General features: G+C 34.3%; 2 protein-coding genes across 7 annotated transcripts; one reads left to right on the top strand and one right to left on the bottom strand.

Moving 5' to 3' along the window:
* Window positions 1-5,286: 5,286 nt before the first annotated feature.
* On the bottom strand, window positions 5,287-6,279 carry LOC131653995 (uncharacterized). Its single transcript, XM_058924367.1, has one exon. The coding sequence runs from the start codon at window positions 6,237-6,239 to the stop codon at window positions 5,445-5,447; it is 795 nt and encodes a 264-aa protein (XP_058780350.1). The 5' UTR covers window positions 6,240-6,279; the 3' UTR covers window positions 5,287-5,444.
* On the top strand, window positions 6,252-15,405 carry LOC131653994 (uncharacterized). 6 transcript variants are annotated; one of them, XM_058924363.1, is made up of 16 exons: window positions 6,252-6,853; window positions 6,929-7,189; window positions 7,487-7,666; window positions 8,399-8,549; window positions 9,218-9,552; window positions 10,611-10,740; window positions 11,101-11,229; window positions 11,347-11,391; window positions 11,626-11,705; window positions 12,293-12,389; window positions 12,782-12,871; window positions 13,207-13,260; window positions 13,425-13,490; window positions 13,595-13,987; window positions 14,076-14,511; window positions 15,110-15,405. In XM_058924363.1, exons 1-14 carry the CDS (start codon window positions 6,489-6,491, stop codon window positions 13,745-13,747), a joined length of 2,136 nt encoding a protein of 711 aa, XP_058780346.1. In that variant the 5' UTR covers window positions 6,252-6,488; the 3' UTR covers window positions 13,748-13,987; window positions 14,076-14,511; window positions 15,110-15,405. The 6 variants fall into 6 exon arrangements, with proteins under 6 accessions (XP_058780346.1, XP_058780345.1, XP_058780348.1 ...); XM_058924362.1 differs by having other exon boundaries at window positions 14,071-14,511; XM_058924365.1 differs by having other exon boundaries at window positions 8,399-8,534; window positions 13,595-14,511.
* The last annotated feature ends 212 nt before the right edge of the window (window positions 15,406-15,617 follow it).

Raw genomic sequence — 15,617 nt, 5'->3', positions numbered from 1 at the left:
AGGTACTGAGATGTTACTTCCTATTTTTGTTAGGCACTTAGTTGTTTATGGACACGAGCTCCTCGTACACAAATGTCGTTTACCTAAGGTACTTATCGGATACTGCATAGATCCATTAGTACAACTGGGGAGCGGCTACACTGATGTAGATCTACTATAAACTTTGAGAGGGATGTCTATGGAAGGCAAGGACTGTGGCTGGAAGTTGTTCACTCTTAGTGATAACAATCTTATATCCTTCTATTTTCTCAAAGGTGTTCATTATATATTTGTGATAATGTTTGATCCCCGTGTTTTTTATTTTCATTTTAGGGATGGATATTACAACACTTCCCTATGATCATTGGTTGGCTGGCTAAACTAAGGACATACTGCGTGCTAGTGCCTTCATCCCCCTTAGAGGGAACCAAGTGTCGGATCCTTACAGACGCTATCTTGGCCATATGGCTGCGAGGACATCTGATACGACTGATATGCTGCTCACCGTGAGACGATTACGTGGGATGACATTGCCCTATATTTTGGATGGTTGGCTGTCAGTTTGACCATTATTGTTTGTTATCTTCTGGAGTTCGTCATTCGGTAGTTTGACTATTGTTAGATGATACCTCGCCACCCTTCTGTCTCCGCTCCTATCATGATTACTCGTCGACAGATAGACGGGGTCTTTGCAGACTTTGAGCATCACATGGTTCCTAACGAGGCTCGGGCGACCAGATTTGAGAGAGATTGGAGTTGCGCTGATGTACATCACTTGGTACTTCACAGTGTCGCACCCATACATGATCCCCACTGCAGCGGGATCACCACCCAGACCAGCCCATGAGGAGATCTTGCAGACTCATCAGTCACAGTTGGACCACACTAACGATGTTCTTCCTCGCTGTCGTGAGATACTTGATGTAACGCCCGTAATTTAATTAATTATTTAATTAAATTAATTTCATATTATTTGTTGATAAGTTGTTATATGTTGTGATTAAGTCGCTAAGTTGATTATTTAAGTTGATTAGTCGGTCGGTTACTAATAGTATCATTTAGTATTATTAATATTAGAAATAATTAATATTAGAAATAATATTAATATAATTATTAGTAGTATATGAGATTAATTATGTTGGGCTCATTTTATAGTTGTGTGTAGCAAAGTGGGAGTGTAGATATTAAGCCCAACAAGAATAATAAAGTAAAAGTAATATTATATTAGTTAGTTAGAATAAAAAGAAAATTTAAAAAGTGGCAGTAGGAGATTAGGTTTTATCATAACAAAAATTGGAACGTGAGAGTGCAAAGAAGATGAGAACCAAAAAAGGGCAAAACTTAAAATTCGATCGGAGAGTCTCAGAGCAACTTTCAATCTAAGATAAGGGTGGAGTTCTGACTCTATAATAGGATATATGATGAATAGTATGTGGAATTGGGTTTGTAAAATTGTCTCTGTTTGTGTTGATTGTTATGGTTGATCCAGAAAATTAATTATTGCTGATGAATTCTCTGCTGAATAATTGTTCTATGTTGATTGTGCATAAATTTTATGTTGCCGTAATATTGTATTGTGTTGGACTGGTATGTGAGTGAAGGAAAAAGTTGGACAAGTTCTATGTAGGTAGGAGAGAAAGAAGAAAATAAAAAAAAAGGAACAGGGGCGCCCACCCCCAATGTGAAATAAGGAGGGGATTCCACCCATGGAACAAGGAGCGTTTGCTCCTTGTGGAACTATAATGGGGGCGGTCACCCCCTTGTAGTGGTGGGGACCACCAATTATTCATGGCACCTTATGTCATTAGTTAATATCAATACTTTAATTAGTAAGTAGCACACGGTGTATTATATTATCAATTTAATTAGTAGGTAGCATATGGACAGTGGCGGAGTCGGGCCAAAATATTTGAGATGACAGCTACGATAAATAAAATAATTAAAAATAATATAAAAAGTATATTATATAAAAGATTTAATTTGTACTTAGTATAATAAAACATTATATGTAACAACAAACATAATTTCAACACTAAAATACATATTTTAACTTAAAAAATTGAAATTAAAAATACACGAAAAAAGAAAAGAAATAAACTTACTAAATAGATAGGATTATGATAAATAGATAGGAATATGAGAAACAAATATAAAATATAAAATAAATGTATATGATACATGTAGTTGTGACAGTATTGAAATATTGACATTTTTAAATAGAAATTTGGGATGAAATAAATTTCGTCTTAGATAATATTAAATTTGAGATGAATTTCATTCATGTAAAGACTCTGAGACGAATTATATAATTGTTGTTTATTTTGTTATATTTTAAAAAATTTATTCCAAATTCGTGTGATATATTGAAAAGGGTTTGGAAAAAATTTCAATTAAAAAGACTTTTAAGATAGATTTCAGAGAAAAATTATAATTGTTAACTTTTTTATATTTTTTATAAAAATTCATTTTCAAATATGTGTAATATATACTGAGATGCATTTGAGACTGATCTCTATTATGTATATAGACTTTGAGAAAAATTTTAAACATAATACAAAATTGTTATTTATTTTACTATTTTTTATATTTTGTCTCAAATTTGTGTGAAATATTAAGACGAATTTGAAACAAAAATCACTGTTATTATTTATTTTACTTATTTTTTATAGAAATTTTATCTCAAATCTTTGTCATTATAGAAACTAATTTAACATAATTAAGAATATTAATAATAAATGAAATAATTAATTTGTAATTTGTAGCGTAAATTATTGATAAAAAAATTTAGGTTAATGTGTTCTACTAACTTAGTTGAGTGTAACATATGGAATGAGATTATGAGAGCTAATCATGACTAATCATACATCAATACTTCAAAACTTAAACTTAATGAACAAGTTATCGCTTGTATTTGAAAAAGTGTTGATTTTTCAATATTTCAATATATCATATTAAATGACAACTACATTGCATTTATTCATGGTATGAATTTAATTTTTAAATAAACAATGGGTGGTCGTGGCCTTCCTTAGTCACCCCTAGTTCCGCCACTGCACATGGAGTCTTATGTTATGAATTGAATTGGTAGGTAGAGCTTCATGATATATTTAGTTAGTGGACATAAGTAGTAACAATAACAAAGGAGGAATAATAGTAGCAGATTTTGACTGTAGGTCTTTAATAGGAAGTGAATTAGCAGAATATTAATAACAACAACATTTTGGAAATTCTAACAGTAATTCATAGCAAAAAATATCAGTAGTTAATTTAACAGAGGCATAATAATAACCATTAATACGAAGTAGAAATAATAGAACTCGTAACCGATAATTAATTGACCGGTATAGTTGAATTGTCTGAATATTTACGGAATGTTTGTCGCATATTTTGGTTGATTCAGTGTGTTGTATACTTGCTGAAAAATGTGAAATTGTAGGTGGAATGAATGTTGTCGTATTGCCTTTATTAATTGGCAAATTCAAGTTGCAGGCTTATGGCCAATGTTGATGTTGTTATTTTGTTGTTTAACAATTGTTGTTGAGTTGGTATTGTCGCATTCATTGTTGTCGCATACACGGCATATCAAGTTGGAGCTGATGCTTGGTAAGTTGGTCTGGATTGACAAATATTAAGTTAAAGGCTTATGTTTTGTTGACGCCTCTATTAACTGGCAAATTTTAAGTTGGGAGTTTTGCTTCATTGGTACCACATGCACGTGCATTGTACAAGTTGACTCTCGTGTCGCATATTTGAATTGTTGTCATTATAATATAATGATATATTGTGCGGTTAAATTTTGATGATTTATGCTGTTTGAAAGTTGTTGAAGTGATGATTTTATATAATCTGATCTAATATATTGTTTAACATACACTCAATTATATGGTTCGATATCTCACTCCTTCTGTTTGAATGCTACTCCTATGTTGGTAACGTGTAGGTAATCTAGAGTGAAGGTTGCTTACCTTCATTAGTTCGAGTCGGTGTTGTCGCTCTAATATGTAACACCCGGGGGCTGAACGCATGTTACTTTATTTGTTGGTTTTATTATGTTGCTGAATTTTTAAGTTGTTTTCATTAAAGACTTGATGTCTTGAAGTTGTTTTGAGTTGGACGAGACGTTTTGGTATTTTCAATTGAATTTAAGAATCCGCTGCGTAGTAATGAAAGTTGTTTTTATTTTTAAAGACTAAACAGGTTGTTATCGATTCATCCAAAATCATGTGTTATGTACCTGAATTACAGGTGATTGAATGTCGTTGTTTTTAAGTTGAAAGTGTAACATCCGGTGTTTTGTTGGAAATTTTGTAACTCTAATTTTATAATGCCCGCTGGGTAGAAATGGGGTGTTACATTTGACATGTCGCAGACAGACATTGCTGATAGTTTCTTCCCCGAGGGGTCTGATCACAAGCGTATACTAGATGGTATCATTAGGGCGACAGACGGAGGGAGCATTTCTGTACCATCGACATCGTGCCAATAAAAGAAAGAAAGGATTAGCATGAAAGGGGGTCTAGGAAAATGATTGGAATCACCCTCTTCTCTTTATGAGCTTATGCTCTTCTGGTTGCTATTAGTCTTGTACTTAAGCTATAGCATTGTTATCCTTCTTTAACTTTCCTTTATCATTCTAACTAGGGGTGACAAAACGGACCGCCTACCCGTCCGCTCCTCCTTAAGTCCGCCAAAAAGTAAACGGCCGGGGCAAGCCCGCTAAATAAAATGGGCACAAAAATCGGATTCGCGTGCGGCGGGCTTGCCCGTCTATTTTTTATTTATTTTTCTTTCATTTTTTTATAGATTAATAGTCTTTTTTACCTTTCAATTAAAAATTTTACTTATTTTTTATAAAGCATCTTTTAAACAAATTTGACCTAAAAAAGTATTGCATATATTTTCAAATAAATGTATAAAATAAAATCATCAAGAATTTGAATTACTAGAATTAACTAAAAAAGCGCAAACCTAAGGCGAGACGAGTTTAACGAATGGGTGAGGGGGACTTTGGCGTGCGGTGAGTCTTGGCGGGACGGACTTTGATAGATAACGGGCCCAAAATCCCAACCCAACCCGCCATTTTAACTGTTTTTGCCACCCTTAATTCTAACATTATCTTCTTCTATTCTAAAGTTTATTGAATATAACTTGAAGATTTCATTTCTTCATCTCTCTTGGATTCATGAGTTGTTACAATGTATATCCAATGACATTTTCTGGAATTTTCAGAAGTGCCAAGAATGAAATAAAAAAAGGGTTGCTATCTTTTTTTTTTAGAAAAGGCATATTATATTAAAATGAATCTAATTTGAGCACAAAATATGCAGAGATAGGATTCAATCAGTGAGCAAGCAAGGCAAAGTGTCTACAATTACAAACCATACTAAATGCATCTACTAGAGACGACAATGAAATATGGAATTAATTAGAAAAGAAGAAAAAAAAAATACGATATGAGATGTGGTTTAGGATTGTGCGCGGTGGTTGATGGCTTTGCGGAGAAGAGCCTGACGTCCTGGGAATGGATTGGCGGCGGCAACTTGTTGTTTAATATCAGCAGCCACAGTAGTATCGTCCTCCTTGTGTTGTTGTTGTGCTTCTTGTGTCGTGGTCCTCATTTTCAGTTTCAGTTTCTCTCTTCTCTCCGTCCTCCTACTCCTATTACTACTATTACTACTGATACCAGTAGTAGCATCAGTGGCGTCGGTTGGAGTTAGTTGATACTTGGCACTTCTTGGGTACTTATTGGATTCACTGGCGGCGTCGGCGTCACTTGGATTGCGATTGTCTAGTCTCGGAATTCTGCCTCCTTTAGAAGTACCAAGAAGGTCGAAATCAACTTTGCTCCAACCAATCTTATCGAGATTATCCCAACCAAACCTCTCGCTTATCTCGTGGAGTTTAGAATCTGCGGATCCAGTGGATGATAATCTAGCACAGTTTCCATCTAACACATCGAGAGCAAACTCCCACTCGATGCGGTCTCTGTAGATCGGATCCACAAGGACTTGGTCTGCAAGAATCGCCCATTCCTCAAAATCCCGTGCACGTAAGTTTTTTGAAACCCATTTCAGATACGTTGATGGGAGGCTTCCCAGCATCTTCCCTTTATATTTACCGAAATCTATTACTCTGTCTCTGGCCGAGTTGCTTCTCCGCTGCTGATGCTGTTGCTTTTGATTTTGATTTGTTATACAACAAGTATTCCTCCTAAACGCAACATCATATAGCATTGCCTGCTGCTGCAATACCGGATACATGATTGATGACCACCACGCCTTCACAACAAACAAGATTAGGTTTAGATATCTCAAATAAAAAGATTTTCAGTCTTCCCTCGGTCCACGTGGACTGCTTTCTTTCCACCCACTTATTTATAAACCAAATAAATAAATATTAATAATAAAATGAGTTTTTGTTTGTTTGTTTTAGAAACCATGCAGCATTAGCAAAAGCCGTTGGTGTGTTTTTGATATGGTGCTGCTGCTTCTTGTTCCTTCACCTTCCAGATGTCATCATACTCGTATTATCATCCATTCACTACCACCAAACCTCTTCCAATTTGGCAGCCACACCGCCATCAGCACCACCGGTCACTCTCTTGCTCACAATCACCACTTCTCAGACACAGGCTTTCCTGTTCAAGGCTTCAACAAGTATCTGTTGCCTCAGAGGCTTCACATGAACACCAAGACGGGCAGAGTGAAAACCTCAACAGCAACAACAACAACTCCTCCAAGGAGGTCAAAACTACTTCTAAAATACAAGTGCCCAGACAAAAACACATCCCCGTTTCCAAGTCCCAACTTCTAGATGCCATCCTCTCTATCATGCTTCATCAAGATGCTGCTCATCACTTTCGCCTTCTCACCTCGTAAGCACTATCAATTTCAATTCACACTTTCCTATATTCATTTCCAACAACACTTTCTTCTTTTATCACCCACAGATGTTTGGACTCTATACTTCATGCTGAACACAAAACCATCTTAGAGGAGATGCGTTCAGATTATCACCTCACCGATTCACTCCAAACTCAGGATCAAGACATTTCAAACTATGCCAATAATGGGAATGGGAATGTCTATCAGGAGGACATGCAGCAGCTTCAATCACAAAAGTCTATGCTTTCCGATTATGCTCTCAACCTCGGGACTCTTTTGCGTTCTTTCGACCCAACTCCCGACAATGATTATGACAGGGGGTCCAGGTTTGTTGTTCCTTTCTAATTAATTTGCTTCTTTCAATTCAATTTTTCCTCTCAATTCTTTAGATTAATAAAGGAAAAACTGTGATTGGAGTTCCTAGTTAATATAAGTTTGAAATGAATCAAAATTATATCACAAAGACTCGAGGGGCAATTGGCGAGCAACAACGTAAAAATTAGAGGAGAACCTGTCTATTCAAGCTTATTCTTCTCATCTTTCCATTCTTTTCTTCTAATTTTGTATCAATGTATTTCCAAAATAATGCTTTAATTAACTCATTTTTCCAAACTTATTGGCAGAGTTACCGTTGCTACTCGTTTCCAACGTGCTTTCATGCAACTTCTTGCTGATGCACAATTCGAAGAACTATCAGCTCGGGATCTAATGTTGACATCTGCATTGAATACAGACTATCTCCTTACCTTGCCAATATATGTTGATTGGGAGAAAGCATATGAGTCTAATGCCATAATATTTAGGTAAGGTAATTTCATATACATATTTTCTACATCAATTAAATCAAATTTTAAATCAAAATTTAAAAAATTAAACTTTTTAGATTTGAAAATGCATAAATGAAATATTTGTATGGCATGGTAGGAACTTTTGAAAGGTATAGTTTCGCTATCAATGCTTCAAACAACCAGCTTATACTCTATTATTTCCCTTATTCCATACAAAAAATTTGTAGTTCCTTTCCATTGTTGAGCTATTTGCTGCATAATTGCCCAAGACCGGTGTTTTGGATAAATAGCGGGATTGCGGAGCAGAGTGGTTCCCGGCCCAGAGCGGTTTCTGACCCGTTATCCTTTTCCCCTCTAAAAAATTGAAATTACCTCCTTAAATTTACAATGTTTAAAGGGTAATTTCGGGGTTTTTCAATCAAATTTGAGTTGAGACTCAACGTTAACCTTCCTTCATAGTCGTTAATGCACTTCAAGAGTCATGTGTGCTTTGATTTATGAATATTTTATGAGTTGAGTTATTTGTTTAATTTTACATTAAATATATGTTTATAATTGTTATATGTAATTTGTCCAAAAAATATCAAATAGAGAGGCCATCCCGCTATTCGCTATCCCGCTATCCCACTTTTGGGGTTGGCCGCTCCGCTCCGCTACCCGGGAATGACTACTTTGATACAAAGTATATAATTTAGCACATATCTACTCTTTATCTGTGATAAATATATTATCTTTTTTCTGTTGTAGGCGGGGTTATGCAACTGAGAAGCAAAATGGCCTATTAATTGTTGAAAAACTGGATTACTTACAGTCCAAGCTTCTAGAAACAATCTTCTCTCTTGTATCAAAACCACTAGCAAAACTTGGCACCAAGATCAGCGAGGTTACTTTTTGCGTGGTAGTTTTGTTATTTACCTTTCTTGATATCTGAGTGGAGACATAAAGTCATCCCATTATTCAGGCATGTCAAAGAAAGTCCTTGACGTACGTTGTCGTGCATATGAAAATATAATTTATATTTGAAAGATGCATCAATATTGCTTAAATGCTTCCACTGTCTTTACTCTTTAATTTTCAGTAGATATTCAAATGATTAGCACATATCAAGGAAATTCAGTGTCGGTTTTCAAGAGGTGAAGTTTAAAACCATTTTCTTACCCTTGACATGGATTATATCAGGAAGATCCCTTGCTGATATTGGCTTTTATATTTATTCATTCAATGGAATTAATTAGTTTAGGTTGATAGTCTTTGATCTTCTATTACTAGAATATGACAGGCAAGTTTTAACTAGATTAGAGTCTATTTGAATACGCTGACATGTAGGCTATGCATGGTCTTAAACAATTGTTTGGTATCTTTTTTCTTACTTGGAAAAAACAGCTCTTTTGAGTTTAATCAACTCATCCGAGCTATCAATCTATAAAGGCATAGCATACTCTGGTTTGGCACTGTTAGGTTTATAAGTTATGTGTAATATCATGATTATGTCTAACTTGTCAAAATTATCTTACAAATTTTAACAACTTAGGTATCAGGTATAATATGGCATGTTCACTTCTGCAGCTTTATGAAAATTTCAGTCAGAAACATGTAGTGCACAGTTGGACAGAAAGATTGAGGCTTTGGCTAAAGGAACTGTCAGTATTTCAAAAGTCTCTGCTCCATAATGACAATGCTTTGGATGAGCAAATAGGTGTAAACCAAGTACCAAATGAAGAACTCCCTATTTGGCTGGCAGCTCAGAGAGCAGTAGCTCGATATGAAGGGATTTTGTCACCTGTTGGTCCCCGTGAAAGACTCTTAAGGAGATTGCTTTCTTGGATTGGACTCATTCCCCTTAAATCAGAAACACCTTTTCAGGTTGAAAATGACGGTGACTCTCCTGAACCTTATCTAAGGTTGCTCCACAAACAGCTCTTTTATTACTGTCTGTTACCCTTGCTAGAAGCTCCTTTTATTTGAATCATATAGGAGCGGATTTTTTTCCACGATTCCAAGATATCAGCTTTAAACTGATATTTTTTATTGCAGCAACAGTGGGATGGCAAAAATCTAAGCAATGTAGTATAGGCATATATAGTATATCTACTGAAAATATAATTGAATACCAAAATACTACCTATATAGCATTTTCATGTCAGATACTTTAGGTTCTTACGAAATGTTCTTGCTCATCCAACGTATGTAAAGAATGTCTTGACAGTATCAAACACACTCAAATATTTAAACCAAATATTTTTTGTCCTAAACTCACTATTCAGAAGTAGCAGAGTGCTGCGAGTGCCTATTTTCTCAGTGATCCATTTTGGAGACAGAAATGGCTCCTTTCTTGAAGGTTTGGTGCTTCATAGCTTGCAACTAAACTCAAACAGTATTATTATAAGGGTCATGCTAACATGTGCCCTAAGGGCACATGTTAAGAGCTAAATGTAGAAATTGTTTCTAAGAAATTGTGCATTGTTTTCATAAAAAGTTCATAATTAATGTGTTTATTACATTTTCCAATACTAATTTACTATATTTAGGTTTCTTAACATGTGCCCTTGGGGCACATGTTAGCTTTATCCTTATTATAAATGGCTTTAAACTCTATTAACATTGAAAGTTCATTCCATTATCATTTCTGCATTTCTTTTTGCACATTGGAAGTGAACGCATACTGGTTTGGGAGGGGAGTAGGTGCCTATATGGAAGACTAGGGTCAGTGCCAGTTCAACTACCCACAGTTTGACATTATTTATGCATTAACTCCCACTTTAAGACTGGTTATAATTTATTCTTAATGTCTTATACTGTTTAGTAGGTTGTAATGACTTTGAATCATGTATAAAAATGAAAACTTGAAATTGAAATAGATTGGATGCACTATGAGTGATCAAATATCACCAAACTACAAATTTGTGTTGATTTCATGTTTACTTTACTAGTGATACAATCATTGAAATTCTACATCCAGGCCTACTTTTTTATCAAGGATATCACTTAGTGATACATGGAGACCTGCAACAAGAAAGTACTGCGGAAATGATCCTTGGAAAATGTTAAAAACTTCCATTTCCATACTTTTCTCAAAATCAGTCCTGCAGGTATTACCCATAATCTACAATTTTTTGTAGGGCTCATAAATATGTGTATTTAGGAAAGCCATTATGACGACATGTCTTATCTTTGTGACATTCATGTCTAAATGGGATTCTCTTCCTTTTTCAGCATTTTGGCAAAATGTCAAAGATAGATTATGCATCTATTATTACTTATAAAAATTTGATGCTCTCCAAATTTTATTAATAACGATTTAGAGAGGTTTTCTATTTTTCAGACAAGGAATTAGCAAGTTCATAGTTGCAATGCAATAATTGATAGAGTTCCTTACTGGGAGCATTTTTTTGAGGAGTGATATAATTATTCTGGAAAATTGACCCAAATCTTATACGTTTGCAAAATAGGAACCAGCCTTCGAGGAACTAATTCTATTGTATACAGAGGAAGTTGGAGAAATCAATGGTAAAGATAAAGCGGAGGTTCCATCATTGCAGTTAAAGATCTATGAGAGAATTCCTTTTCCAGATTTAGCGGTAATTATTTTGCCACTTCAAAGGCCGTATGATGTCGGATGAGAAGATTCTTCTTGGTGTTGTAACTTTGGATTTTTATATGTTTGGTTCTTCGGATGATAATTAATTTCTTTGCAGGTGGTTTTTCCTCATAAAAAGCTATCATTCCGCATCATAGACACGGTAAGAAATCTTCTAGAAGTCTCACCTTTTGTTTTTGATTTGGTTTTAAATTCTTTTTTAAAGTTGTATGCTATGTCTATAAGTGTTTCTATATGTTTATTTCATACTTCATTTATTTTTCTGTAATAATTTAATAAGAATGCAGTGATGAAATTATTTTAGAATATTGTTTGTAAATGTAACTTGAATTACCTTATTTGTTTAGTGTTGTAACTTTTATCTGCAAACTTACAGGTGCGCTTGGATATTGCCACAATTTTGGGACTCTTGGCATATTTTATAAACTACAAATTTGAGAATGTCTTATCTTCCCCGTATGTACATCTGAATTTCAATTTTAACTATGGTTCTAGTTTTCTCTCAGTTAGGCTCAATTATTTTTTATGCTAGATAGTGTTATGTCTTGTGTAACACATCATTTACACTATAGGTCCATATATCAATCAATGCAGACTAATTCTTTTATTCAGAAATAGTTATACTCTTCTTCCCCCCCTCTCCGTCTTAAAAATCCTTTAATTTCAACACATATGAACTATCATTCACCTATACCTTTATTTGTTATTTTAAATTAATTGTTTATTTATTGGATCTTGTTGCGGTTTTATTTTAGCACTAACAAGTATTTAAGAAATTGTTTGTATATTGATTATACAGCTTTAGATATTTGGATTTAAAATTTTGAAGTCATGGATTAGGTTGAGCATGCAAAAGTAAGAAGTACATAAACCAAATTATGATACATATGAGCACATGTTCACACATTTTTTCGGAAGGACTAAAAGGAAACACCTCATTTCTATATACTACTATATGAACTTCTTTCCTGCTTAGAAGTTACATCATCTATGAAACTGTTAGAGCTCTTGTTTACAATATTTTACTTTCCTTTTTACGTCAGATCTGCTGTATTACTTGATGTAGTTGCTGTAAGTGCTCTAATGATATATGGGAGTCGTGTGGCTCTAGGCTACAAACAGACATGGGATCGGTATCAGGTAACATGACATTTTCTTGTGCTATTACACAAAAATCAGGACCGGCCCAACCCGTTTAGAGGCCTAAAGCAAATTTTAAAGTCAGGTCTTTAAAATGTATTTTAAAATATTGATTTTGTGGATACTAAGAGTTGAACTAAAGACCAAAAGAAAAAGAGGCCTATAATTTACCAACTCAACTACAATAATATATGTAACTCAAGTCTCATTATATATTTTTATAACTAAATGAAAAAAATTTGAGGCCTTTTTTAAACCCATACTCTTGAGGCCTAAAGCCCTAGCTTGGGTAGCTTGGCCCTTGGGCCGGCCCTGACAAAAGTAATATAGTTCTACCGTCAGCATTCTATGGAAATGAAACTATCTGAACTGTCAAAAATGTTATGTTGCAGCTATTAGTGAACAAAACACTTTATGAAAAGACCTTAGCAAGTGGCTTTGGCTCAGTGCACTTTCTTTTAGATGCTTCTGAACAGCAACAAGTGAGAAACTTTCTCTCTTATGCTTTCCGTGTAACTACATTTTCAGTCTCCATCTATAATTTTGATGTTCTTGGGGAAGGGGGCAACCATTGCTGCTGAATCAATCGATTAAATAGATGGTGCTTAATATTTTTCCTCATGAAACTATCAAAGTAATCATTTTACTTATCAATTTTAAGGTATAATTTTATACCCGTTGCACGACAGTTTTACTGAGTAGATATTCTGACTTATAATCTAACTTTTAATCTAACTTATAATCTTTCGTAAACTCATTATCATGACTATGTAATTTGACTTTGGAAACTTGTTTCCTCCAAAATTTTCATGTGCAGTACAAGGAAGCTATTTTGGCTTATGCAGTGCTGCTCAAAGCTGATAAGGGCCAGGTTAGTTAGATATCCTCCCAACTTGGTTTGTTAAATATTCTCCGAACTTGAAAATTTCCATGTTCAGAAGTAGTTTTTTTTTGTTAGTAATAATTGTTTGCAAAGCCAACTTATGATATTTCACTCATTGATACATTAAATGCGTGTAACATTCCTTATTTCAGGTGACTTCTCGGCAAAGAGTAGGAGAGGAATGTGAGAGATTCATGTATGAAGTTTTTAAAGTGAAGGTAAGATATTGAGGGGTTTCTTCTATCATATCTGAAGTTAATACTTTAATCTGTTATGCAGTAGTAGTATTGACTATAATCATTGCATAATTTGAAATTGCCAGGTTGAAATGCCAATTGACAAGGCACTCAATACGTTATTAAGGCTGAGCCTAGCAACTGAAACTTGTATTGATGGAAAACATGGATTGTTGGCTATACCTTGTCCTCAGGCCTATGAAGCCCTTAAAGAGCGATGGAATAGTTTGTTTTGTTAAAATGTAAAATTTGTACGTTTCATTAGGTACTGTAGAATCAACATTTACGACTTACCAAATAAAGGCATTATATGGTTACATATTCATTCTACACCTTGTGTTGATATATAAACACAAAGTTTAGACCTTTATTAAGTACACAAAGCTTAATTAAAAGCTTCTGAATCCATTGCGTCAATTCAATTAGTTACGAGTGTTTATTGTAATTCTGACTACTATGCAGGATGACATTTTGAGAAGGTAATAATGGTTGATTATGAATTCACATCAATTAGATATAAAACTCAAAACTATCAGCTGAGGTTCTTTATATACTCTTAAAGTGTAGGTGACTGCAGTCTAAAGCTGTGGCAATGTCCAGTGTTCTCAAGCTGAAAGTCAAACTCAACAATAACTAAGGTTTGACCGAGTGATGGTTGGTATATTTGGCTTGACTGTTAGTTAGGTTATACATTTACTAGTCCTTTGAAATAGAAGCAAAAGGAGAGTGTTTGTGAATGAATATTAATAATGTTGTTGATTAATAATATGAGTTTGGAGTTAGAGTGGGATTCTCCATCATCATCACCTCCTACACTTCCCTCTCCACTCCCTATTAGTTATGGAGCAGGAAACAAAAGATACTCTTTCTCAGCTTCTTCAACTCTATCACCACCTTTCTCGTCTCCTGAAAATCTCTCCCTTCTGCATGTGCCATCTGTATTTTCAGTGGATCTCCAAGATCTTCCAGAACTGGAATTCAAGAGTACATGCCTCAAGGACTTGTAAGTATGACCCGTCTCTTCTCTTTACAGGCTTCAATTCCTTGTGTTGTGTTGTGTTGTGTTCTAGACTATACTATACTAGTAGTTCAATGAATTTCTTGACTAGTAGGTTATAGTAGGTTAAGAGTGTGTTTGGATGGAGCATTTTAATGACGAAAAGTAATTTTTTTGAGGGAATTGAAAATGATTTGACCAAAATTCATTGTTTGGATGAAAAATATAGAGAATTGTTAAAATGATGTAAATAAGTCCCTAATAATTTTCCAAATTTACAAAATGGTCCCTTAAAATTTTCAAAAATTGCAAATTAATCCCTATTTTTTATATTTCAAATTTGGCTCAAAAGTTTTAAAATTGATGAAAATGACCAAAATATTTAACAATGAATTATTTTAATACTTAATCCAAACAAAAGAATTTTAAATAGAATGAATTTCAATTGAATCATTTGAATTGCTTAGAATTTTAAATTCCTAAAAAATTCTTAATTGCCTCATCCAAACACACTCTAAAGGTTTAGCACATTCTTTTTTGGAGATACTCACCACCAGTCAAGTCAAATGAACACTAACTAACCCTTTTGTATCAATAACAACAGGTTGGAATGGTTTATACAAAAATGTTGCTGTTGCTGTAACAAATTTCCTTCCATCTCACTAACACCACAGAACAGGTCCATGATTCAAAGCAATGCTCAAGATTTTGTTGCCATTCATTACAACTCCAAAACTTTCTGCTCAAACAACATCTAGCATGCACCTCTGGCGTATTAACAATTTGTTCGCTCCCTCTTTTCTTGTATGGAGAATATTTAGGTTCAATCTACTATCAACAAAAGAATTCAATGCATAAACATATGCTAAATTTATAAATTCTTAAGGCATTTTTATCAAACGTCATGTTTCCACTTACATTAGTAACTTTCTCAAGCATCGCGGTGATACTTAACCCACACTATTTCCTAACTTGCTTTATAGCCTTATGAAATGTGATTAGGGGAAGTTATTTGACATTATTTTGAATTATATCTTAGTAAAATTGCAATATAAACTCCTAGTCAAGAAAATTCTATGTGCCTGCATCTTTCGAGTTTTCTTTAAAATTTA

The sequence above is a fragment of the Vicia villosa genome, linkage group LG2, assembly GCF_029867415.1.
Source record: "Vicia villosa cultivar HV-30 ecotype Madison, WI linkage group LG2, Vvil1.0, whole genome shotgun sequence".
NCBI lineage: Eukaryota > Viridiplantae > Streptophyta > Magnoliopsida > Fabales > Fabaceae > Vicia > Vicia villosa.
This window is presented reverse-complemented; position numbering and strand designations above follow the sequence as displayed.

What these genes read in the sequence shown, in the direction of transcription:
- LOC131653995 (XM_058924367.1), bottom strand. Translation starts at nt 6,239, where the DNA reads ATGTATCCGGTATTGCAGCAGCAGGCAATGCTATATGATGTTGCGTTT.
- LOC131653994 (XM_058924363.1), top strand. Translation starts at nt 6,489, where the DNA reads ATGTCATCATACTCGTATTATCATCCATTCACTACCACCAAACCTCTT. An exon ending in CACTTTCGCCTTCTCACCTC is followed by an intron (nt 6,854 to 6,928) that starts GTAAGCACTATC and finishes TATCACCCACAG; the next exon opens with ATGTTTGGACTCTATACTTC. An exon ending in GAGAATGTCTTATCTTCCCC is followed by an intron (nt 11,706 to 12,292) that starts GTATGTACATCT and finishes TTTTTACGTCAG; the next exon opens with ATCTGCTGTATTACTTGATG.